This window comes from Biomphalaria glabrata, chromosome 1 (genome assembly GCF_947242115.1).
Source record: "Biomphalaria glabrata chromosome 1, xgBioGlab47.1, whole genome shotgun sequence".
NCBI classification, from domain to species: domain Eukaryota; kingdom Metazoa; phylum Mollusca; class Gastropoda; family Planorbidae; genus Biomphalaria; species Biomphalaria glabrata.
Window position 1 is genome coordinate 50,198,201 of NC_074711.1, and position 24,840 is coordinate 50,223,040.

The 24,840-nt window shown below is 33.7% G+C and overlaps 2 protein-coding genes across 5 annotated transcripts; both read right to left on the reverse strand.

The window, feature by feature from the left end:
- Nucleotides 1-919: 919 nt before the first annotated feature.
- LOC106063182 (integumentary mucin C.1-like) lies at nucleotides 920-11,167 on the reverse strand. 2 transcript variants are annotated; one of them, XM_056041598.1, is made up of 5 exons: nucleotides 10,969-11,167; nucleotides 10,105-10,215; nucleotides 8,969-9,109; nucleotides 3,057-3,215; nucleotides 920-1,174 (listed from the first exon to the last, which is right to left on the reverse strand). In XM_056041598.1, exons 1-5 carry the CDS (start codon nucleotides 11,051-11,053, stop codon nucleotides 939-941), a joined length of 732 nt encoding a protein of 243 aa, XP_055897573.1. In that variant the 5' UTR covers nucleotides 11,054-11,167; the 3' UTR covers nucleotides 920-938. The 2 variants fall into 2 exon arrangements, with proteins under 2 accessions (XP_055897573.1, XP_055897566.1); XM_056041591.1 differs by having other exon boundaries at nucleotides 3,057-3,218; nucleotides 10,969-11,164.
- Nucleotides 11,168-15,366: 4,199 nt separating this feature from the next.
- LOC129928267 (U6 snRNA-associated Sm-like protein LSm6) lies at nucleotides 15,367-24,345 on the reverse strand. 3 transcript variants are annotated; one of them, XM_056041868.1, is made up of 4 exons: nucleotides 24,223-24,345; nucleotides 21,171-21,266; nucleotides 20,662-20,775; nucleotides 15,367-15,486 (listed from the first exon to the last, which is right to left on the reverse strand). In XM_056041868.1, exons 1-4 carry the CDS (start codon nucleotides 24,296-24,298, stop codon nucleotides 15,455-15,457), a joined length of 318 nt encoding a protein of 105 aa, XP_055897843.1. In that variant the 5' UTR covers nucleotides 24,299-24,345; the 3' UTR covers nucleotides 15,367-15,454. The 3 variants fall into 3 exon arrangements, with proteins under 3 accessions (XP_055897843.1, XP_055897849.1, XP_055897855.1); XM_056041874.1 differs by lacking the exon at nucleotides 24,223-24,345 and adding an exon at nucleotides 23,638-23,747; XM_056041880.1 differs by lacking the exon at nucleotides 24,223-24,345 and adding an exon at nucleotides 22,514-22,535.
- Nucleotides 24,346-24,840: the final 495 nt, after the last annotated feature.

Genomic DNA, 24,840 nt, shown 5'->3' on the forward strand with positions numbered 1-24,840 from the left:
TGAAAAGCCAGATTTCATGGCAGTGACGTAATATTAATTTATTGACAAAAAAATTTCGGACACTCAAGTGGGAGCCTGGGGGATCTTCAAATTCCCCCCCCCTTCCTTCCCCCACCCTAGCTACGCCACTGGGTGGAAGTAACCAATCCAAACAGTTTATTTCGTATATAAACATCGACGTCCAATCGGATTTTATTAGGAAAATGTGTAGTGATTAAGTTTGTGACAATAAGATTTCCTATCGTAGGGCCCCCTCAGGCGCTGGGCCTGGGGCGGTTGCCCCCCTAAGGCCGCTCCTGAACACATTACATTGCATATTGGATCCAAACAGTTGTACTATTACAGCATTTTGACTGAAAGTGTATGCATCAGGCGTGAACCAAGGGACGTAATACATTTTTGTACTTTTTTGTTTGTTTGTTCCGGCATTTATTTCAAGTAGCCTAATTGATTTATTGAATAGCATTAATAATACAACACATTTAATAAGAATACAAAAAGAACGCTAAAATTATGCTGATATTTTCCTGTTGCATTAGTTTCTATTTCTAAGAAATAAAATAGGGCTTAGGATATAAAGCCATGTTTGTTGAACCATGTAAACAGATGTTGTCAATGTTATTTATCAGATGACATTCACATTAATGTCTATGATGTACAAATGGTATCACAAATTGTCATATTAAGTTAGACTATGATGAGACAATGTTGAACATTTCATTGGCAGTCTAATGTGCAATCTGTAACGCAGTCTCTATTGTGTTGCTGTCTGTGGCAATTTCTGTAGTGATGTGTGTGGTGATGTTTGTAGTGATGTGTTTGTGGTACTGTCTTTGTTCATGTTTGTGATGATGTCTGAGTTGCTGTCTGTGGTGATGTTTGTCGTACTGCCTTTGAACTTTCAAATAAACAACAAACATTATTATTATTGTACTGATTTATTTTTTGCCCACCAAAAGAGGGGGAGGAGTTCTTATCAGAGGAGGAGGAGTTTTAAAAGGGAGAGGAGGCGGAGTTTTAATCGTGGTAGATTGTGCCCCTGTAATCTGGGCTGTAGTGGTAGTTCTTGACCTTGTTGGTGTAGTGGATGTTGTCGCAGTGGTTGTAGAGGTTGACTTTGTTGTGGTCGTCGCAGGCGTAGAGGTTGTGACGTCTATCATTGTTGTATTATCAACTGAAAGATGATTATGCAGTTTTTATTAGTTGATGTAGACCTTAGAAATATAAAGAGTAATCTGAATCAAAGGTTGTAATGCTATAAACACACTTTCGCTCTACCAAGTGTTCTAGAGAACATAGAACTGTTACTTCCTTATGTTTCAAACAATAAACACACCAAGTGTTCTAGAGAACATAGAACTGTTACTTCCTTATGTTTCAAACAATAAACACACCAAGTGTTCTAGTGAACATAGAACTATTACTTCCTTATGTTTCAAACAATAAACACACCAAGTGTTCTACAGAACATAGAACTGTTACTTCCTTATGTTTCAAACAATAAACACACCAAGTGTTCTAGAGAACATAGAACTGTTACTTCCTTATGTTTCAAACAATAAACACACCAAGTGTTCTAGAGAACATAGAACTGTTACTTCCTTATGTTTCAAACAATAAACACACCAAGTGTTCTAGAGAACATAGAACTGTTACTTCCTTATGTTTCAAACAATAAACACACCAAGTGTTCTAGAGAACATAGAACTGTTACTTCCTTATGTTTCAAACAATAAACACACCAAGTGTTCTAGAGAACATAGAACTGTTGCTTCCTTATGTTTCAAACAATGTGTTTAGTTTACCTTCACCTATCTCACAAATGACATTCAGAGCCTATCATAAAATTTGCTGACGACACAGCAATCATTGGCCTTATAAAGGCCTTATTGCAGGTGACGAAAATCTGTACTATTCAACAATTTACCAATGGTGTATAGATAACTTTCTAATTTGAAATGTTCAGAAAACTAAAGAATTGATAATTGACTTTAGGAAACATAAATGCCATAATGCAGAAATTCAGATAAACAATCAAACCATAGAATATCTAGGAACAACCATCAGCAACAAACTGAAATGGAGCGAACACTGTCAAAACCTCTACACAAAAATTCACCAGCGACTCTTCTATCTCAGAAAGCTAAGAAAATTTAACATCGACAAAACAATTATTAAACTTTTTTATACAGCAACCACTAGCAGTCTAATTAACTTTGCCATCACCTGCTGGTATGGTAATACTTCAGTGGCACAAAGACTTAGACTAAATAGACTCATTCAAAAAGCATCGCATATCACTCGAATACAACTACCATCTCTTGAGCTTTTACGTGAACGATGCCCTTCCAAAACACTCTCGATTCTTAAGGACAACCTGCACCCATTCAACCACTGTTACATAAGATCTGAACGAAGTGGTCGTCTCTTTTCCATTAGGACTAAAGCAGAAAGATTTTAAAACTCCTTTAACCCATTTTCGGTCAGAGTGTTACAAGGTCATATGCCGTCATCGAGAAGTACATAGAAGTCAAATTCATAAAGCGCTGGTTGTGAATGTGTATGTGTTTCGTGTGTGAATGTTGTTCGAATTTTTCATATATACTGTTATTGTACAGTAGTTACGCTGATGTTGTCAATTGTAGTCAAACTGAATTTCCATTTGATTGGATCAATAAAATTATCTTATCTTATCTTAGTCTGTTGGACCGTTGGGGCACCACACAAGATCTGTAGACCGTCTTTCTTCATGAATGTGTTTAGTTACATTCACGCTATCTACTTCTCTAAAGTTGAAGCCCTAATGACCTAATGATCTAATGACCTAATGATATAATGATCTAATGACCTAATGATATAACGATCTAATGATCTAATAACCTTATGATCTAATGATCTAATTTTATCTTATTTTCAATCTACTTTTATCTACACTTAAACTCACTCCATGCGAACACACACACACACACACATGTCCTAGTAGTCTAATTTACTGTAGTGAGTCAAAGATGTAATTTTAAAATGCAGCAGGAATGAAAAGGAAAAAAAAATCTTACCACAAAATTTACAGAACTTTCTACAATTTTCATCGACCCAATGTCTATAAGTTGGACTGGTGCAGACATCTGATTGATAACTTGCACAATCTGGCTCCACATCTATACACGGCCTTGGAGTTGTTGTAGTCGTTGTTATGACACTGGTTGACCCGTCGTCTACTGAAGTACAAGGTGAGATCAATTAATAGAATACTAATCTTTATTATGAGGAAATTTGTCTTACAAATGTGTACATTAAAATACATTATAACTACAGAAACAAAATAGACACTCATACTAATTTCACTCAAACGTAACATGTTAAAAGTTTATATCAGATACATTGTAACTATAATTTCTATTCAATGATTTGATGACCAAGGCTGTCTTTTCTTTATTGCAAATAAAAGGCGACTGAAGCAGAGACAATAATGGACCACATTCACCAATCGTTAACAAACAACATTTAGTCACGTGATCTTATTGATAAAACAATGGAAAAAACTGTCACGTGACAACCATCATGAATTAAACATGAGATCGTAAATTATATAGAAGATATAGGACGCCACGTGGCTAAATGTTGTTTGTTTACGATTGGTGAATGAAGTCCATTGTATTACTATTAGATGTGAGCACGTGACTTGAATCTTTTCTCAGCAGCCAAGTCTTCTGCCATTCACTAACACACACACAACGATAACAACATTAATATTTTAAAATAAAATATTAAAAAAAAAAATCTTTTGGTCCAAATATCAAATTATTTTGGTCTCTGGTAAATTCTCGTCCTTTCAGGGCTTATGGAGAAATAATGTTAGAGCAGAGTAGGTCATTTAGTTTGCTTCATGTAGACTAATGTAGAGTCTCTGTGTCTGTGCATTTTGTTATGTAAATGAATTCACTATGTATTGTGCTTCTGCATTTGGAATATTTTGCTTGTTTATTTACTTTGAGATTCCAATTTGTGGTATTATAGTATTCACTTTTATATTAAGTTGAATTTCTGTTCATTTATCACTATTTCACGAATCCTCGGATACGCTTGGACTTTGTGTCACTAGACTTTGTGTCTATTATATTATAGGCCTATAAGATAAGATAATAATTGCAGATTTGTAATATCAGCTTCATAAACATCATTTAGACTGAAAGTCAAGCCTTTTTCTGGGTCTACACTTTCTGAAATTAAATCTTGTTTTGTACATTGTATATATATATATATATTTTTTTCTTTAAATTACATGTTTAGTTTTTAAAGAGTTCACTTGACCAAGCAAGGCCAACTTGATATACATTGATCAAGTTTTGGAAAAAAATATCAAAAGCTTGTTTCATTTCAAAGGCTTAGTTTTGATACCATTTCACCTGAATCAAGCACAATGAAGTCAGTGGTGCAATAGGATTTTCAATTTTGCTTTTGAGTTTTGAGCTCTAAACTTTACAGACGGAGATATAGCACATACACGTAGCACATAAACGTAGCACATAAACGTAACACAGCACATACACGTAGCACATAAACGTAACACATAAACGTAACACAGCACATACACGTAGCACATAAACGTAGCACATAAACGTAACACAGCACATACACGTAGCACATAAACGTAACACATAAACGTAGTGCAACATATAAACGTAGCACATAAACGTAGCGCAACATATAAACGTAGCACATAAACGTAGCACATACACCTAGCACATAAACGTAGCATATAAACGTAGCATATAAACGTAACACATAAACGTTGCACATATACGTAGCACATTCACGTAACACATAAGCGTAGCACAGCACATAAACGTAACACATAAACGTAGCAAAGCACATAAACGTAACACATAAACGTAGCACAGCACATAAACGTAACACATAAACGTAGCACAGCACATAAACGTAACACATAAACGTAGCACAGCACATAAACGTAACATATAAACGTAGCATAGCACATAAACGTAACACATAAACGTAGCATAGCACATAAACGTAACACATAAACGTAGCATAGGACATAAACGTAACATATAAACGTAACACATAAACGTAGCACAGCACATAAACGTAACACATAAACGTAGCATAGCACATAAACGTAACACATAAACGTAGCATATAAACGTAGCATAGCACATAAACGTAACACATAAACGTAACATAGCACATAAACGTAACATATAAACGTAACACATAAACGTAGCACAGCACATAAACGTAACACGTAGATGTAGCACATAAACGTAGCACAGCACATAAACTTAACACATAAACGTAGCACAGCACATAAACGTAACACATAAACGTAACACTTAAACGTAGCACAGCACATAAACGTAGCACATAAACGTAGCTCATAAACGTAGCACAGCACATAAACGTAGCTCATAAACGTAGCACAGCACATAAACGTAGCACAGCACATAAACGTGACACATAAACGTAGTACATAAACGTAGCACATAAACGTTACACATAAACGTAGTACATAAACGTAACACATAAACGTAGCACAGCACATAAACGTAACACATACACGTAGCACATACACGTAGCAGTTTTTCACCTTAAGAGTCCGCTAAAATGTGTATCATGCATGCTCAGAGCGCTATGGTCCAATCTCGTTTTTGGACCAGTGGGGGAGGGGGTATCTGGGAGAAGGTTTTTCCGTGCTGCCTTTAAGCGCTCAGTAAATACAACTCTGCTCGAGTCAGGTGTCGAACCTCGAACCCCCTTCATAGGTTGCCAATCCAAGCTAAGTTCAAGCGTACAAAACCACGTATGTTGACATAATTCCGCCGAGGTCGGCTCGGCTGAAAAAAAAAACGGCAAATCAACTGATGATACGGAACTAGGAAAAGATGTTCAGCTGTAAGGTGAATGACGCCTGTCGGTGAAATCCAAAGTCATCTGGAAACCGACCTTCGGAAAACCATCGTCTCCACTAGAACCATTACCTTCATCGGTACATGGAACACACGGACCATGTATGAGACTGGGAAGACAACGCAAGTGGCAGCAGAGATGACAAAGCTAAATCACACATTCTTAGGGATTGAAAAAGCCATTGCTATTCTCAGGACATGAGCAGGGGTATGCTCCAAACACCCAAGGAGTAGCCCTGATGCTGTCCAAACAATCTCAGAGAAGGCTTGTTGGACCACAAATCAGCCTACTTCTACACAAAGAAGACGAGGATTACTTAGATATTATCCAGTGCAGTGGCGTAGCTAGGGTATTTGATGCCCTGTGCGGCAGTTCCTCATGATGCCCTCCAAAAAAAAGTTTTAAAACAGCGAATAGTTTCTAATTTCAACATAAAATGTATTCATTATTTAAGCATTGCTATTTCGCAAAGAATCGATTTTACAAAAAAAAAAAAAAAAGATAATACAAGTGAATCTCATGTGCTTTCTTGCCGACAAACTATCGATAATTTTATCGAAATCAGTTTTTTTCCACTAGGTCTTCTTTATTAGACTAAATTGCCAAATTATCGAGTCGTTAATTCGTCATCGTGGATTGTTTGGAAAAAACTTGGCTTGCATGTAGCCACACTTACCACAATAGTAAAAACAAATATGCGAATCAAGATAGCAATATTCGGGGACTCACATATTAAAAAAAAAAAAAAACGAAAAATACTCTAATGCTCAATAGATTCTTGTTTTGGAAATTCAGAGACTTCTGGAAAAACTGCGACAATGACCTGAAGCCCCCAGACAAAATTCGTTTCTGTCTATGTCGCTAGGAGAACCATCGAGATTGATTTCCTTCGGAGGATTCAATAAAGGCGACTAAAATTCATATTTATCATGACGTTGTTCTTATGGGGTTATTATTTTGTGAGCAATATGGTCCAAGGAAGATATTTCCATCAGTCGCTCATTCTTGTGTGTGGATAGAAAATCTATCTTCATATTTTTTTCCCCTGGTAATTTTTTCTTGTGGCCAATACGTTTATTTGGCTCTGCATGACCATATAAAGTTTTGATCTAGATGGAAAATAATTTGCGTTTTAAACTTTCTGTATGATTTGTGTGTGTGTGTGTTTTCGTGAGCACTTATAATATGACAATAAATTCGTGTTTATTTTCTAGCTGCATGTAGGCCTATTTAGTCACTCCAGGATAGTTCTTTGATTTTGTACTGACAATTCTTCTTCAACTCGTTCGCGATGCGCACGGAGTGCCAGATGATGTCCGAGATTCTCTACAGATAATCTCTCCACATTTTCCCCTCTTGCTTTATTTAACCCTTAAAGTGCTGAGCTGTTATTACAATGAGCTTCTACAAAATAGAATTGCAAATCTGATGTTTAGAGGCTAAACTACCACACGCGTTTTAAGGGTTAAATCTTGAGCCTTGCTGTCATTATTGTTGCCAAGTCACAGACAAACTTCAAGTTCCCTCCAAGCAAGTGATGTGTGGCTGAGAGGCTAACACCGCTTGGTTACGACTTGGTCACCTTACAAGGGGGCTTGAGTTCGAATCCCGACTCTAGCAGGGTTGTGTTTGCTGAGTGGTTGGAAAACTTCTCCCAGATAGACACCCCCCCCCCCACTGGTCAACAAAAGGGATTTGACCATTACTAATTAGTAATTTAAAAAAAAAACACCATTATAAACTTGTGCATAACTAGTGCATTGAACAATGAAAACAATGAAATTCTAATATCAATCATCAAAGAGTTTTCATTAATAGAGAGTGAAATTGGTCTCAGTCTAGTCTCTTTCATCGTGAGAAAATGTTACTCCACAGTTACATTAAAATGAGTACCGGTACATGTAAACTCTTTACAAATGTTGTTTTTTTTTTTAAGTTGTAGAAACTGGTCACCGAATGTTTCAGCTGAAACAAGTCAGAGATTGAAGAACAAAATCTTTAGAATAGTGTTTGAAATATCAGAAAAACAAAATGAAGAGCTACGAGCACATGAGAAACTTGTCACTATTTTCAAGTGACTTATTGATGTAAACTGAGATGGTTTGAACTCAATCATTTATTGGCTAGGATTACACTTCAGGGTACCGACAAGGTTGCAATAGTTAGAAAACGCCGAGTTGACTGACTAGTCTCTTGTTACAGTATTGTGGACGTCTTTTGATCGGAAAGAGTAGAGAACACCGTAACAACACCCGAAACGAGGCATGTAAGAACTCATTGATGATGTCATTTTGAAAGAAGATACGACACCTCCGTATAGAAAATATTTCAATTATTCTTATAATCAGTAACATTATTAATAGATAGGCACATTTCATGCTATGACATGCGCATTAGGCCCAATCAAGTCGCTTTCTACTCGGTAAATTTTGTTAGACTTAACTTCTTGTAGATCTATTTTAGTATTAGTAGGCCTATTTATGTTCAACACGTCTGTAAGCGCTCATTACATGTTTGATGTTCTCTGGTCTGTAGATTCGTGAGTGTTCTGTGTTGTCTTTAAGCACTAGAGAAGAGTAACTAGAGTCTGCAACTTTGCTCAATGGAGATTTAATAGCAATCAGGGCTTTACGTTGCTGAATTATTTGTTGTTTTTTTTTCGATTGGCTTTTTCAAATGATCAAGCCTAACGTTTACAATGTGCCAACTAAAACTGAAAACCTTTAAAGAATTGTATTAAATGGCTGAGCTTTTGAAACGTTTAGTATAGTTCCATGGTTTAGTTTAACTAACATCAGAAAAGTTGATTTTCACTATCTATTTAGCTCTGTAAGTTTGTTTCGTAGATAGATAAACTGTAATATTAACGCCTTGTTTAATATTTTAAAATCATTTTTTAAAATTTCTATATAATGTCTTTTTCAGCTCTGCCAACTCTACCCCCCCCCCCCCCAGTATCCATGCGAAAAAAAATATATCAGTCACTTGAAACAATATAATACAAAGGTTTATCTAGAAAAGCCGCTAGAAAAAGACTTACCGCATAATTTACAGAATTTACGACAATGACTTTCTGCCCAATGTTTGTAACTAGGATTAGTGCAAGTATCATCTTGGTAGGACTCACAGTCTGGTTCTAGATCGACACAAGGCGGCGGTGTTGTACTACTAGTTGTCAGACCTGCCAGACACACACACACACACACACAATGTAATTGATAGATGTGATGTATGGTCCATATCATGGGCGTAGCGGGAGGGGGGGTTTATCCCCCCTTTCAGAAATAAACTCGCCCCTTTGCACGGAGAAGGGGATTTGTGACTTGTTTTGCTTTAATGGGGTTTCTTTTTTTTTTTTTATTGCAATGGAGCTTTTAATGTTGTGCCAATTACATTAATTAAGTAAAACTACGAGAATTCAAGCCACAGACTTAACAAGACAACAACTAACTAAAGCAAACTATAGTAATCTGATGTTCAACCCTACCCGAAATACATTTTACTCACTGATCTGTTGTTCTACCATTCCCTGGGCTCCATTAATAAAGTTCAGTGAATAGCAGATTTGATATTTGATCTATAATTTTATAATAGAAGCGGAGCAGGATATTGCATTATAGACAACTCAGAGTATGCATTTTTTAAAAAGTTTCAAATAGTTAATAGGCCTAATGCTTGGCACCTATGCTCCGCCCCAGACCCCGCTGGGGGAACTCGCAGCGCTCTACCAGACCTCTAGCTGGCTAGGGAGGGGTCTTAACTGTCGTTCCGCTAACTCCAGAAGAGCCTATTCTAGGGTTCAATTGAAGATAAAAATAAAGCTACTGGATGTAATGAAAATTAATTCTGTATACATGTGTGTATGTGTGTGTGCAAAGGAAAAAAATTACCACCAACTCTCCTCCAACCGAAAAATAAAATCCTGGCTACGCTCATGTTCCATTTAGATCTAATAATTGGTTAATTCTAATGATGAATAGATATAACTAGTTTATTATAACTAGCCAAATATTCTCCTATTGAACAACTTAGAATCCGCGGATATATTCTATACAATATAGGTTTCATGATTTAGAGGCTTATCATTGTATTCGTAAAACAAATTAAACACCTAAATCTTGACACTGTATGTTTGTTAAATATAGTCATTTAACAGAAAATGCATCACTACATTACCTCCACAGAGACCACAAAACACTGGGCAGTTTTTAATTCCCCAGTCGCCATACTTGATAACTGAACAGGCCTCACGATCATAGTTTTCACACCCCTCCTTGTCCACACAGACTAGATAAAAACAATCATGTCTTTGGTTAGTTAATAGATAGGCCTAAACACATGCAACCGAAAGAACGACCACTAACACATTTTTTTTTCATTCGAAGGTAGATGGACTGACAGAACTTTTATTTACTAATATTGCGAGCAGTGTTGAAGTTTGTTTTCTCAAAGATGCATCATTAGTTCAACGAGTCTTTTTTTTTTTAAGGTTTGATATATATAACAGCTTTCAACACTTCTCGTTAAATATGAGATTCTTTAAAAACAACTCTTTTGTATCGGTGGTTCTTTTAAGATCATTGTCGAAAGTTAATTACGAATTTAAATTGTTCAGCACTTTGTAAACATGTATGAATAATTTGACCGAAAATGTACTTTTATAAAGTTACAACAATATAAAAAAAAAAGAAAGAAATATAAGCTGTAATGAACAGATTGTAGACCTAATGAAAGCCTCATATTGTGGCACAAGTGTTGTGTGATGAAATTTAAAACTATGGTTGACAGATATTCTGTTGAGAAAGGAATATAGGCGTTTTTTTTTTTAGGAAAACAGATTTCTCAAAATTATAAATTTTTTCGGGCCTTTGCTCAATTCGAAAAATCGGGATCAATAGGTCAAAAGTTGCTTAAAAGCTTTCAAAAAAAAAAATCGTTTATTATAAAGTTTCAAACCGAAAGCAGATTTTCTCTTTAATCTCACACGCCTTAAAGAGATTACAAGACTAAAGGTTCTACTCTATGTAAGTACTCACTCACCAGCCAATACAGACTTGAGACTGGCTACAGCAAGTACAAACCAAATCACAACATTTTTCAACATTTTATAAACATAGACGGACATAAGCACCAGGGCAACAGTCCCTGTGTCCACTCATGAGCAAGTAATCCTTTACGATAACCAAGCACTAACTGATTAAAACATAATCGTTTAATTTAAGTAGTTACTAGTCTAGGCAACACACACACAGAGATAAGAAGCCTTATGCAAGCTTTATCTCTAATGATAGGAAATGTTCTAGAGAATGCATTCGAGCATTCGAACGTCTTGTGATCAGGGCATTTTTTTTTTCTAATCTCTAACATTCCTTGACTTCTTTTTTGTTTTTTTAAACATATAAGCCTGTATAGTTTTAAAAGGACTTTCTCATGATTGAACCACAAAATATATATTTAAAATTAAAAAAAAAAAAAAAGCTTATCCAAGGAAAAAAATCAATGCCACATTTCTCAATACTGCAGAAATAAGCTCCCTTTTAATAATTAAACAAAAATAATTGTCCCTAAATTAGAAGGGGATCAGGTCAAATGTTTCTGTGGCCGACGGTTAACGAGCAGGTTGTCATGTGGCCAGCACAACGACCAACTGCCTTTACGTCCGCCAACTAAATTTAGATATGCCTACCCATTAGAGTTGGGTGGACTCAGGGGTGCCCTAAAAATCCCATCTTTCAAAATACAACGAGATTCGAACCAGGACCCGAGTTTCGGAAGTCAAGCGCTTAACCACGATGGACTGCAAATATCTACCATTTCTCTTCTCAGTCTGAATTTCCAAAGTAGGCCACTTTCTAAGTGTAGCCTATTCTGTGGAATAGTTACCTAGCTAGGATTTTACAAACAATTGAAACGAGGAATTTGCCGATTTGGTTATCGTATTTATGTGTTTCACTTAGGCTACTCTTGGACACGTAAATTCTAGAAGTATTTTCTTGAGATACATTCTCCCACAGAGCTTCCACTGTCAGGCTCTTATTGCCAACACATAGAGGAGGATGGATCCCAATGTTTTACCACTTGATAGGGAGCTATTGCGTTGAACCCTAGTGGTACTGGCAAGAAGGATTTATTGAACATGGGATTGTTTCATGGACGGGATAAAAAAAGTATGTTGGTTGTATGTTTTGTGTTTTAGAAGTTTAAATGTCATTGGTTGTAAGTGAAACTGGTCTAGAATTTCCTGGATCAGATTTGTCTGGTTTAATTAGGAGAATGACATTAGTTTACATTATCCCTCTACTTGATTAGTAGATATTATTAATAGAATATGCATCCTCTGTTTGGGACCCCTCAACCCAAGAAAACATTAAGAAACTGGAACAGACACAAAATAGAGAAGTGAAATTCATAACAAACGAATATTCACAGATGACTAAAGTAACACCTTTAGTATCACTAAATATAGAAAGCCTTCAGGACAGAAGACTCAAAAGTAAAGTAGCAATTATACATAACACTATGATAAAACACTGAACAATAATCATCAAATACAAAATCTAATAAAATACGCAGAAAGACACAAAGATAAAACACATTCCTTGTTCCATATACTAGGACAAATTTGAAGAAATGCTCCTTCTTCCCTAGTGCTATTAGAGCATGGAATGGGTTGCCTGAGAAGCCAGTGACTTGGCAGAATTTAAGTCATTGGTTAACATGCATGACTAGATGCATGACGCATAGGACGTAATCATCTTCTTTTTTTAAGTAACGTCTGTATTATATAAGAAAGGTACGAGACGTTTTTTGGCGTAGCCGTTTTGGCGCGAGATACAATTAATTGATAATTTAATAAGTACGTAGCTTTTATAACAATCTTTATTTCACTCTTCTATAATATTGTATGTATAGTATGAATTCTAACACCGTCCAGCGAATTTTATTTTTTTAATAAAGGTTTTGCTTATTTCATGACTATATAAGTCAGATTCCTGAATGGTAATGACATGCTCCTCCCTCCCCTTTAATTCTAGGTGGAGTCCTGCTAAGCGCACTGGAGGCCATTCTTCAATTTCTGTCCAAAAAACATTTAAAAAGAAATTGACATTAGTTTAATATCCGAACAAGCTCAGATACTCTTAAAAGATATATTTTAAGAAATTGGGTTAGGAGTGGTTTGGGTGGCACATCCCCCCTTGACGCAGGTAAAGTCAAACAAGTGAAGACAAGACCAGCACCGGTCGTTGGTGTCATGTGTCTGGCGATCATCTCCTTTTGACTGGTTGTTACCTGTGACTCCTACCCCGCCAATTCACTCCTTAAGACGAGAATCTGTTTCTAGCACTCATCTTGACATCGTTTCATTTTGTTTGTAAATGAGTGTAACACCTTAAACAAAAATGTTTAAAAATAAAAATGTGCCTTTTAATAAACACACATACTGCCTGCCTTTTAATAAACACACATACACAAGGTGAAATGTTGATTCAAGAAAATGATGCGAAACACAAACATACATGCAGTCAAGAATAAAGACACATTGACTTGTTATAGTTCACATAATGTACACAAACATACATTTACATGCAGTCAAGAATAAGACACATTGACTTGTTATAGTTCACCTAATGTACACAAACATACATTTACATGCAGTCAAGAATAAGACACATTGACTTGTTATAGTTCACCTAATGTACACAAACATACATGCAGTCAAGAATAAGACACATTGACTTGTTATAGTTCACCTAATGTACACAAACATACATGCAGTCAAGAATAAGACACATTGACTTGTTATAGTTCACATAATGTACACAAACATACATTTACATGCAGTCAAGAATAAAGACACATTGACTTGTTATAGTTCACCTAATGTACACAAACATACATGCAGTCAAGAATAAGACACATTGACTTGTTATAGTTCACATAATGTACACAAACATACATGCAGTCAAGAATAAGACACATTGACTTGTTATAGTTCACATAATGTACACAAACATACATTTACATGCAGTCAAGAATAAGACACATTGACTTGTTATAGTTCACCTAATGTACACAAACATACATGCAGTCAAGAATAAGACACATTGACTTGTTATAGTTCACATAATGTACACAAACATACATTTACATGCAGTCAAGAATAAGACACATTGACTTGTTATAGTTCACATAATGTACACAAACATACATTTACATGCAGTCAAGAATAAGACACATTGACTTGTTATAGTTCACCTAATGTACACAAACATACATGCAGTCAAGAATAAAGACACATTGACTTGTTATAGTTCACATAATGTACACAAACATACATTTACATGCAGTCAAGAATAAAGACACATTGACTTGTTATAGTTCACCTAATGTACACAAACATACATGCAGTCAAGAATAAGACACATTGACTTGTTATAGTTCACATAATGTACACAAACATACATGCAGTCAAGAATAAGACACATTGACTTGTTATAGTTCACATAATGTACACAAACATACATTTACATGCAGTCAAGAATAAGACACATTGACTTGTTATAGTTCACATAATGTACACAAACATACATGCAGTCAAGAATAAGACACATTGACTTGTTATAGTTCACATAATGTACACAAACTACTCATGTTTTTCACTTAAAAATGTATAATGAACAGATATTTTCACAATATTATACTAAGATAAACAAAGTATACATTCTACCCCCTCCCCCAGCCACGAAAAAAAGTCTAAAAAAAATTTGACTATTTCATGCACGGATATTGTGATGTATAGATGGCAGCCTGGTCTTGTGTAATGTTAGTGATTCAACAATAATTAAATAACAAACTTAAAGACCAAAAAATAACGGACAAAAAACATTTTGCTCTGTACATGAAAAACACAAAACGCCCTGCTTCGGATCAGAAGGTAAGTGAGGCTTGACAAAAAGTAACCTAGCTGGGATGGCAACTAGTCCAGATGCTTTTTTTTTTTAAAATTGTATATTAGTTCATAGTTTTTTATTTTCTTGTACATTTATGTCTACTGTTTTCTACCAGGTTTAAATTAAATAGCATGTCTTTGTTTCATGGATATGAGAATGTTATTTTTATTATTTTATTTTGTATTTATTATTATTTTTTTAAGATTTTAATATTGTTTCCATATTCTCACTACCACTGAGAGAGGTTTAGATGATAAATAAAAAGATCAATCTAAGTAAATAATGTCGGGCAACAACTGGTTCTTTGGAGCAAACTTTTGCAAAGCTCCAGACTTCAAAAAAAAGTTTTTATAATTAGTAAATATAAAGACATAAATCAATACATTTTTCTAATTAATTCCTCAACTGATGTTAGAATATTTCTATTACTTAACTATCACATTTAAAATGAGTAACTAAGGATAAATAACAACTCAAAACACAAGACTTAAAAAGTTTTCAGTTTAATGGATTAAAACAATGATGAATGACAATGATTAAACAATGGCATTGTATTGTAGGATGTTCTCTCTTCATTATCTCCTCTTCTGTGTGCTAATGTAGAGAACTGTTGGAAGAAAGAAATTTTAGCAATAAAAACAGACACTAGAATTTCTAATAGTAGAAATAAAAAAATTATATAAAGCTTAAATGAAACAATAAATAATTACTTTCACAAACAAAAGTATCAATGGAAACTTGTAACAAACAAAGTTTCTAAAATTGCATCAAACCATGAAACCACAATGTTTTCCACACCTGTTAGCAGTAATCTGGTTGAGAAATTAATTTAAACTTCCTAGATTCACATTGAGTAAACTTTATTTATTTAAACATTTAAACCAGCTACCACATATAAAAATATGCCAACATTCATTACTTATCAGCATTTACCATATATCATGTCTCTCTCTCTCTCTCTATATATATATATATAGAGAGAGAGAGAGAGCTTTAGATCTACTAATCATCTACTAATACTACTAATAATAACTAATAGTAATATTCTATATGGTTAGTTATAGACGTAAATTTATTGATCTAGAATTATATCTAGATTCTAGATCTAGAATTAGATCTGGATCTAGTCTAGGTCTATATTTTGAATAAACCATTTGATTGTCATTGTAAATTCGCTTTCACTTTAGACTTAGACTTAACTTAGGCATTTTTAGCGGCCCCCGAAAGGGGAAAAGACGCTATTAGTTTTGTGCGAAATGTCTGTCCATCTGACCGTCCGTCCCGTTTAGATCTTGTAAACTAGAAAAGATATTGAAAATCCGACATCACAATATTTTAGACCATTCAAATTTCTGATGCAAAGGCTACTTTTTTTTTTCTGAAAGCGAAAAATCTAATTTTTAAAATCAGTTATGCAAGCAGTTTTTTAAAGAGAAAAAGCTAATTAGTATGCATTATAACTTAGACCTAAATTAAAACGAATAGTAATCTTGTAAACTTCATTTTCCTAAACTTTCTCTTTATTGCGAAATTATTTTTTTTTGAGCATTCGAATAAGAGATTGGGCCTTTTCAAAACAATTACATCAATTATAAGACTTCAGTTAGGCCAGGAGAGGCGTGGTGGCTGAGCGGTAAAGCGCTTGGCTTCTGAACCGGGGGCTAGGGTTCGAATCCTGGTGAAGACTGGGATTTTCAACTTCGGAATCCTTAGGCGCCTCTGAGTCCACCCAGCTGCAATGGGCACCTGATATTAGTTGGGGAAAAGTAAAGGCGGTTGGTCGTTGTGCTGGCTACATGACACCCTCGTTAACCGTAGGCCACAAAAACAGATGAACTTTACATCATCTGCCCTATAGACCACAAGGTCTGAAAGGGGAACTAGTTAGGCCAGGTTCACATCTAACTTTGCATTCACTTGCACCTATCCTTTGATCTGCTGTACCGTTGGTGCACTACACAAGATCTGTCAACCTTCTTTCTCCATTCTTATCTCTCATTTGTCTTTGATATAATTTCATTTGGATGTTCTTTCTGAAAATATTGAAGCCTGCCTGGGTGGACCACTTCGGGGGCCGATTTTGAGTTTGTGTTTCCACACAAACTGTCTTTGTAATCTTGTTAACCTTAAACTAGATTTAGACTAGACCTTTAAAAACTAAAATCAACAACAGTCATCATGAAATTGCTCTGGCTATTTATCCTAATAATTACTAAATACACACTAGCTGAACACAGAACTAGATCTACCTCAGTCAACACTAAAATTAAAAAGGAAACAACAGTCATAATCAATCATAACATACACATCCATAACATTAAAGAAGATTACCCATCACAAATGGAAGTTCTCAATCAGACACAGTAGAAATAAATACCTATCACTGTTAATATTAATAGCAGGAGATGTAGAGTCAAATCCAGGGCCTAGATCTAAAGATAGATGCAACATCTGCAAAAAAGTATGCACCATGAAACAGAAAGCTATTCAATGTGACACCTGCGATGAATGGTACCATGCATCATGTCTCCATATGAATACACCTGTGTATTATGCCTTAGGCAACAAAGACGCATCATGGCACTGTGTACCGTGTGGGTTACCTCAGTTTACATCAGGACTGTTTGATTCCTTTGATGCGGACACTTCTAACCCATACAACATCCTAAACACCATCCCAAAACAAACTCACCAACCACTAGCCAGATCCACTCCTGTTAAACCTAAATCTACTAAAATTAATACAACAGCCTCACTTAACAAACCTACTAAAGAAGTAATACCAAAATACCTTAAAACCTTAGTAATAAATTTTCAAAGCATTAGGAACAAAACAGCAGACTTAGAAATTTTATTAGAATGTAAGAAACCAGACATAATTGCAGGAACAGAAACTTGGCTACATCCTGAAATTTATAATGCAGAAATTTTCAATAGTAATTATGAAATTTTTAGAAAAGAGGGCTGATAATCATGGAGGAGTTCTTTTAGCAATAAAAAACACTCTTATAGCAGAAGAAATTACCTTACCTAACTCAACAAATATAAAATCTACATTTTGTAAAATTTATACCACCTCAACATCCCTAATAATAGGCAGCATTTACAGACCACCAAATTCTAGTTTAGAATACATGCAGGAACTATGTAATCAGATTACTACACTTAAAGAGACAAATAAAAATGCAGTTTTTTGGATTATGGGTGATTTCAACCTACCTGATATAAATTGGAAAACACTAACCATAGATAAACACCAAAACCTTAAGGACATAAATGAGCTTTTCATAGAAACTTTCTAAGTTTAGATAAAATCATTAAAAAGCCAACTAGATTAAACAACACATTAGATCTCTTCTTAACCAACAGACCTGGATTAGTAGTTGATTATGATATTATCCCTGGTCTATCAGACCATGAGATCATAAAAATACACAGTCAGATAAAAGCAGTAGCCAATACAAAACCCAAAAGAAAAATCTTACTCTGGAATAAATGTAACCTAACACAACTACACCAAGCTGCATTAAACTTTCAGCAAACATTCTTATTAGAAAAAGACATTAACCAACCAGTCGATGACCTCTGGAATTTCATTAAAAACCATCTTAAAAGCATTATAGAAAATCATATACCAACTAAATACACATCAAACAAAATAAATAAATGCTGGTTTAATAATAGACTAGAGAAGCTTTGTAAACAGAAGGAAAACCTATATAGAAAATTTAAAGAAACCAAGGCAGAAAGAGTTTACAAAAAGTATATAAAAATTAAACACCTAACCCAAAAAGTAAGCAGACAGCTGCAGAGTGAATACAATGTAATATCTAAAGATAACAACAAAAACCTATGGTCATACATTAAGTCTAAGAAAATGGAAACAACAGGCATAGCGCCATTAAAAGATGAACATAACATAATACATAATGATAATGAAACTAAAGCAAACATCCTAAACAAATACTTTGCATCAGCATTCTCAGCCAAAGACATATTACTTAATTTGAACCAAGTACACAACATAGAAGATTTAGTAGTACAAGAAAATGGAATTCAAAAACTATTAGCCAACACCAAAGCAAATAAAATGTCTGGACCTGATGGTATTCCAGCTAAATTACTCAAAGAACTAAGCAATGAGCTAGCCCCAGTATTCAAAATACTCTTTCAGGCATCGCTTAACCAGGTCAGAGTATCAAAGGACTGGAAAGAAGCTAATGTCACCCCCCTATTTAAAAAAGGAGAAAAATCTGACCCAGGAAACTACAGACCAGTATCACTTACCAGCATCACATGTAAAATCCTAGAACACATAATATGTAGCAACATCATAAACCACTTAGACAAACATAATGTCCTCACCCCATACCAACATGGCTTTAGGATATATAGATCATGTGAAACACAACTAATAGGACTAATTGGTGATTTTTCAAAAGGTTTAGATAATAGTGAACAAATAGATGCTATCTTACTAGATTTTTCCAAGGCTTTTGACAAAGTTCACCACCATAGTTTGCTTAAAAAATTAAAATATTTCGGCATTAATGGTCCACTGCATCAGTGAATTAAAGATTTTCTGATAGGGAGAGAACAAACTGTAATAATAAATGGCTCTAAATCAAGACTGATAACAGTAAACTCAGGTGTACCCCAAGGAACAGTCTTGGGTCCACTACTATTTTTAATTTACATAAATGATTTACCAAATTGCATTAGTTCAGGAACAAAAGTCAGATTATTTGCAGACGATTGCATAATATATAGAACAATAAAAACAACACAAGACACAGATATTTTACAAAGAGAATTAGATGAATTACAGAAATGGGAATCAAATTGGAGCATGTCTTTCCACCCAGAAAAATGTCAGCTGTTAAGAGTATCAAAAAAACTAAAAAAAATTAATTCCACTTATCTTATTCATGGCAAACCAGTAACACAGACTAAAAATGCAAAATACCTAGGTGTTATAATAAATGAAAAACTATCATGGAATCCACATATTGATGAAACTACAAAAAAATCAAACAAAGCATTAGGATTTATTAAAAGAAATTTCTATAAATCAAATAAGAACATAAAACTAAAATGTTATTTAACCTTGGTTAGGCCAATAATAGAATATGCATCCTCCGTTTGGGACACCTCAACTCAAGAAAACATTAAGAAACTGGAACAAACACAAAATAGAGCAGTGAAATTCATAACAAACGAATATTCACATTTGACTAGAGTAACACCATTAATAAAATCACTAAATTTAGAAAGCCTTCAGGACAGAAGACTCAAAAGTAAAGTAGCAATTATACATAAAACACTGAATCATAATCTTCAAATACAAAAACAAAATTTAATAAAATACTCTGAAAGACACAAAAATAAAGGCACATTCCTCGTCCCATATGCTAGGACAAATTTGTACAAATACTCCTTCTTCCCTAGTGCTATTAGAGCATGGAATGGGTTGCCTGAGCTAGCCAGGAAAACCAGTGACTTGGCAGAATTTAAGTCATTGGTTAATATGCATGACTAAATGCATGACGCGTAGGACGTAATCATCTTCTTTTTTTAAGTAACGTCTGTATTATATAAGATAAGATAAGAAGAGAGAGAGATGCCATGCATAGTCACTAAATTTAATACTTACAAATAAAATTTATAAATACTTTATAATACATCAACATTAAATTGCTTACAAATATTTGTATACAAAACAAACAGGTCCATTTTGCCATATTTAAAACAAGTTAAATTTAAAGAAACTATAAAGGCTTACCATTGTTACCACGAATAAATGCATCCCCATATTTGTTTTTAAGCTGACCATTGACATACTCCTCTGTTTGTTCTAGTGCAATGTTCATATAGCCATCAAGACAAGACAACACACCTGAAATATAGAATTAACTCTTTATTTCCGTGATTATTTTCCACGTTCTGACACTTGTTCTTTTTTCACATTTGTATAATCTACCCTGTTATGATTAAATCTCAATAACATTTGTGTCTGTAATCAGAAAACGTTTTACTTTTAGTATAGAATTTTAGGAGACTGCATGCTCTTATTATACAACACAAATACAAATTTATAAAAACAAAAATTAATCTAGTTTAATGAGGTCAAACCAACGATGGTATCGTTAATTAGGAGAGAATGGGTTAACACTAAAACCAGAGAAAAGACTGGTCAAAGGCTATTTATATTTAATCCACTTAGGCCTCTGTTTTATTTTGAAATTTCTTCAATAAAAAGATAAGTTATAAAAAAACAAAAAACAAACACACCTCTATAATCCACTCCTGAATTCAGTTTCACCACAACAGGCCGTCCCCTGATTTGATTTAGAAACTCACTTGGTGTTTGGCGTCGACTCATTGTTTCTAAAAAAAATGGGTGAGAGAGGTGAGAGATAGATTTCTATTTATGTATATAAGCAGAGTAAGAGTCTATCATCTCTAGATGACCTACAACTACTCTATAGGAGGTCTAGATGAGATTTAAGTCTTGCAATATTTGTTAAGTTAAGAATTATGTAATAGTTTACATGAGAGGATACCTACAAATATGTTTCTATATATTATTTTAAGAATTCGTAATAAAAATATGCAGATATTACAAAAATTTGTTTTATCCAAAGACAAATAGTTTTTTTTTAAATATGTATACCATATATACACATTTTTTTACATTATATGTTTTGTTGTCAATTTTTCTCTTAGTGACCAGCACTAGATAATCTTCTTGGTTTGAGAACTTTTTCTGTAGCACTTAGTGTTAGGTTCTATACAGATTTTACTTGAAATTGCAGAATAAAATATAAATGTGTTTTTTTTTTTTTTTTTTTTAATGTTAAGGATTAGGAATTAAACATTAGGAAATTATGGGGCAGGGTTAGTGTACAGTCTTAATGTGAATAAACATTAAAACACATAAGCTGACAATATTACAGACAATTGAGATTACTCTACTTTATTTGTAACTTGGATAACAACGGTTCAGGTATCCCCTCTTGTAAAGAGTAGTGGGCTTTGTAGATCTCAAATATATTTTTAAAAACTAGATCTTTAAACAATATATATTATATATATTCTAAAATTATTATATTTTTAGACGATTAAATATTATAGTCTCTCTCTATTTATATCTATCTATCTATGTAATATATCATATAATATGAAAATGGTATCATAAATATTACAATTTTGTTATTGTAATAGTAATAGATTAGATGAGTAAATATTAAGATCTAAATTTTATCTTGAATCTTAATAATTCTGATATATGAGTAAAGTCTATATTTAGTCTTAGAATCTAGATTCTAAATCTAGACTAGAAGCTAGATATAATATAGATTAGAATCTAGATCCCCTGGACAAGACAAAAGTGTAAGATAGGATAAAATAAGTTTATTGTTACAATCAAATGGAAATTCAGTTTGACTACAATTCAAGACAATTGTCTACATCACAATAACTAACTACTATTAGTTAAAGTTCCCCTTTCAGACTTTGTGATCGATTGGGCAGATGATGTTAAGGTCATCTGTTTCTATGGCTATGGCCAGGGTGTCAGCACAACAACCAACACTGACCAAAAGCCTTTATTTTCCCCAACTAAAGTCAGGTACCAGCCATTATTTAGACTTGCAGATGTCCTAAAAATCCAGAAATTCAAAATCCAAGTCTTCACAGAGATTTGAATCCATGTTCAGAAGCCGAGTGTTTAACCACTCAGTCACAGCTACCCCCCAACACACACACTATTATAACAATATTCAATATGATGAATATCTAGGCTTAGATGAAAAGATCTAGAATGAATATATATATATATATATATATATATATATACTATGAGTATAAGGGGTAGTATAGAAGTATAGTTATAACTAGATCTACAATCTACTATAGTTATACTTATTCTTATACTATATATATAGTTATACTACAGAAGGCTGAAAAGGCTATAGCCTATAGTACAGCACTATAGTATAGGACAAATACTGTAGATCTATAAATAGACTAGAAATCTAGATATATCTAGTATTGTAGTAATAGAAGGCAATAGGAATACAAAATTAAAATATAATGATAATCTAATAAATAACGTCTCTGTATTTTATAAGATATATATAATATTATAATATATAATCAAATATGATATATTTATATATAATTATATATACTATAGACTATACAATATAGATCATCTAGATTCTAGTAGTACTAGGCAGATGATCTAGTATCTAGAGTCTAGTCAAGTCTATTTCTAGATAAGATATAGATCTAAAATAATGTGTGAATGTTGTTCAAATTTTTCATCTATACTGTTATTCAAGTTATTGTACAGTAGTTACGCTGATGTCAATTATTTGTAGTCAAACTGAATTTCCATTTGATTGGATCAATAAAATTATCTTATATCTATTTATAAATTATAATCTATCAAATATAGATTAAAACTAATATTATATATCTAGATCTATCTTTTCTATGTAGACTGTTGTTAAGTTAATGTAGATTAATAGATCTAGTCATATAATAGTATAATCATATAATAATCTATACCGGTAATGATAATCTAAATCTATCTATAGTAGATTCTTATATAAGGCACACAGCATTCTGGAACTAGGTCAAATTTTTATTTCATTTTTTTATTTGGTGACAGTTTAACTTGCAAAAAAACTGAAAGCAGATTCGTATTCTACAACTAAATGACTATAAAAATAGCTGTGTTTCTTTGAATTACCACTCATAGTCAAGATTATTTTAAAATAAATTAGATCACTTCATGCTCCTGTACTGAACGCAGTTTTTGTGCTTTCTCCTTCAGTGCACACTGAGCACCATCAGTAAGACCACTATGTTATTGCTAATAAATTATATCTGTGTTAATTAAAAATTATTTAGATTGTATTAAAAGAAGTAGATTCACTTCTGCAATATGTATTTATAGTATATATATTATCTCTCTCCCCCTCTCTATCTATATATATATAGAATCGTTTATATTTATAGTTTATTTATTTAGATAAATATAATCTATGTGTAAAACAGACAGAAATAAATCTATATATATAGATTATAGATGTATAAATTAATTATTATAATTTAATAAACATGATATTTTCAACTAGGCTACATGTATTCTCTCTCTTTCTTTTAATTCCCATCCAAGGACCCTCTTCTTCTTTTCATAATTTGGATGTTCGTTTTGTTACACCTTAACATCCCCTTCCTCCCATAGATGCTTATAATTCTTTTCATTACTTTCTCCCCCTTCCCTCCACTGTCTGTTTGATAGTTTGTGACACTACACACTTAGTGTACATACCTCTCCTCACCTCCAGCTCACCTGCAGTGGGCAGGGTCTCTGGCTTCAAATTAGCAGCCCGCACTTTTTCATTCATTCATAAATTATATATTCTAGATATCTCGATCTAGGTCATGTTTATTCATTGAAAAAATCATAGATTTATTAATCCCAATAATATTTCTTATTGCGATTTTGCCTTGTTTACTACAGGAGAATGTGTTAAATTCATTATTATTCGTTGGAAAACCTCCTTTTTGTAATTTTATTTAACAGCTAAAAGTATAAATGTGATTGGAATGTCTTTCTAAAGATGTTTGGAAGCTTATTTTGATATATCCATCAGCCTATGATCAAACAGGCTCATAATATAGCCCTCATCCCTTATATGGGCAATATGGGTATGAATTGCCGGGGGAGGTTAAAACAATAGCTTTACATACATGGTTACAGAGAATCTAAAAAACTGCCATCTGCTTTGGAAAAACGGAACAAAATTACCGGAACTTTTCTAAAATTGGACATGCGCAGTCCCAAAACGTCGATTTTTGCTCCAAACATAAAAACAAATGAACTACAAACAAAAAAAAGCGACCCGTTCATTGAAGGAGAATTCGATGGAGTGTCCAAAATATAAGA

Bases quoted from the DNA above. Each gene is read 5' to 3' on its own strand.
- LOC106063182 (XM_056041591.1), bottom strand. From the start codon at position 11,053: ATGTCCGTCTATGTTTATAAAATGTTGAAAAATGTTGTGATTTGGTTT. The intron at 9,110-10,104 runs GTAATGTAGTGA...TGTGTCTGGCAG, and splicing joins GTTTTGTGGTCTCTGTGGAG to GTCTGACAACTAGTAGTACA. The intron at 1,175-3,056 runs GTAAGATTTTTT...ATCATCTTTCAG, and splicing joins AAAGTTCTGTAAATTTTGTG to TTGATAATACAACAATGATA.
- LOC129928267 (XM_056041868.1), bottom strand. From the start codon at position 24,298: ATGAATGAAAAAGTGCGGGCTGCTAATTTGAAGCCAGAGACCCTGCCC. The intron at 21,267-24,222 runs GTATGTACACTA...CATTTTTTTTAG, and splicing joins TGAGCTGGAGGTGAGGAGAG to AAACAATGAGTCGACGCCAA. The intron at 20,776-21,170 runs GTGTGTTTGTTT...TCTATATTTCAG, and splicing joins TTCAGGAGTGGATTATAGAG to GTGTGTTGTCTTGTCTTGAT.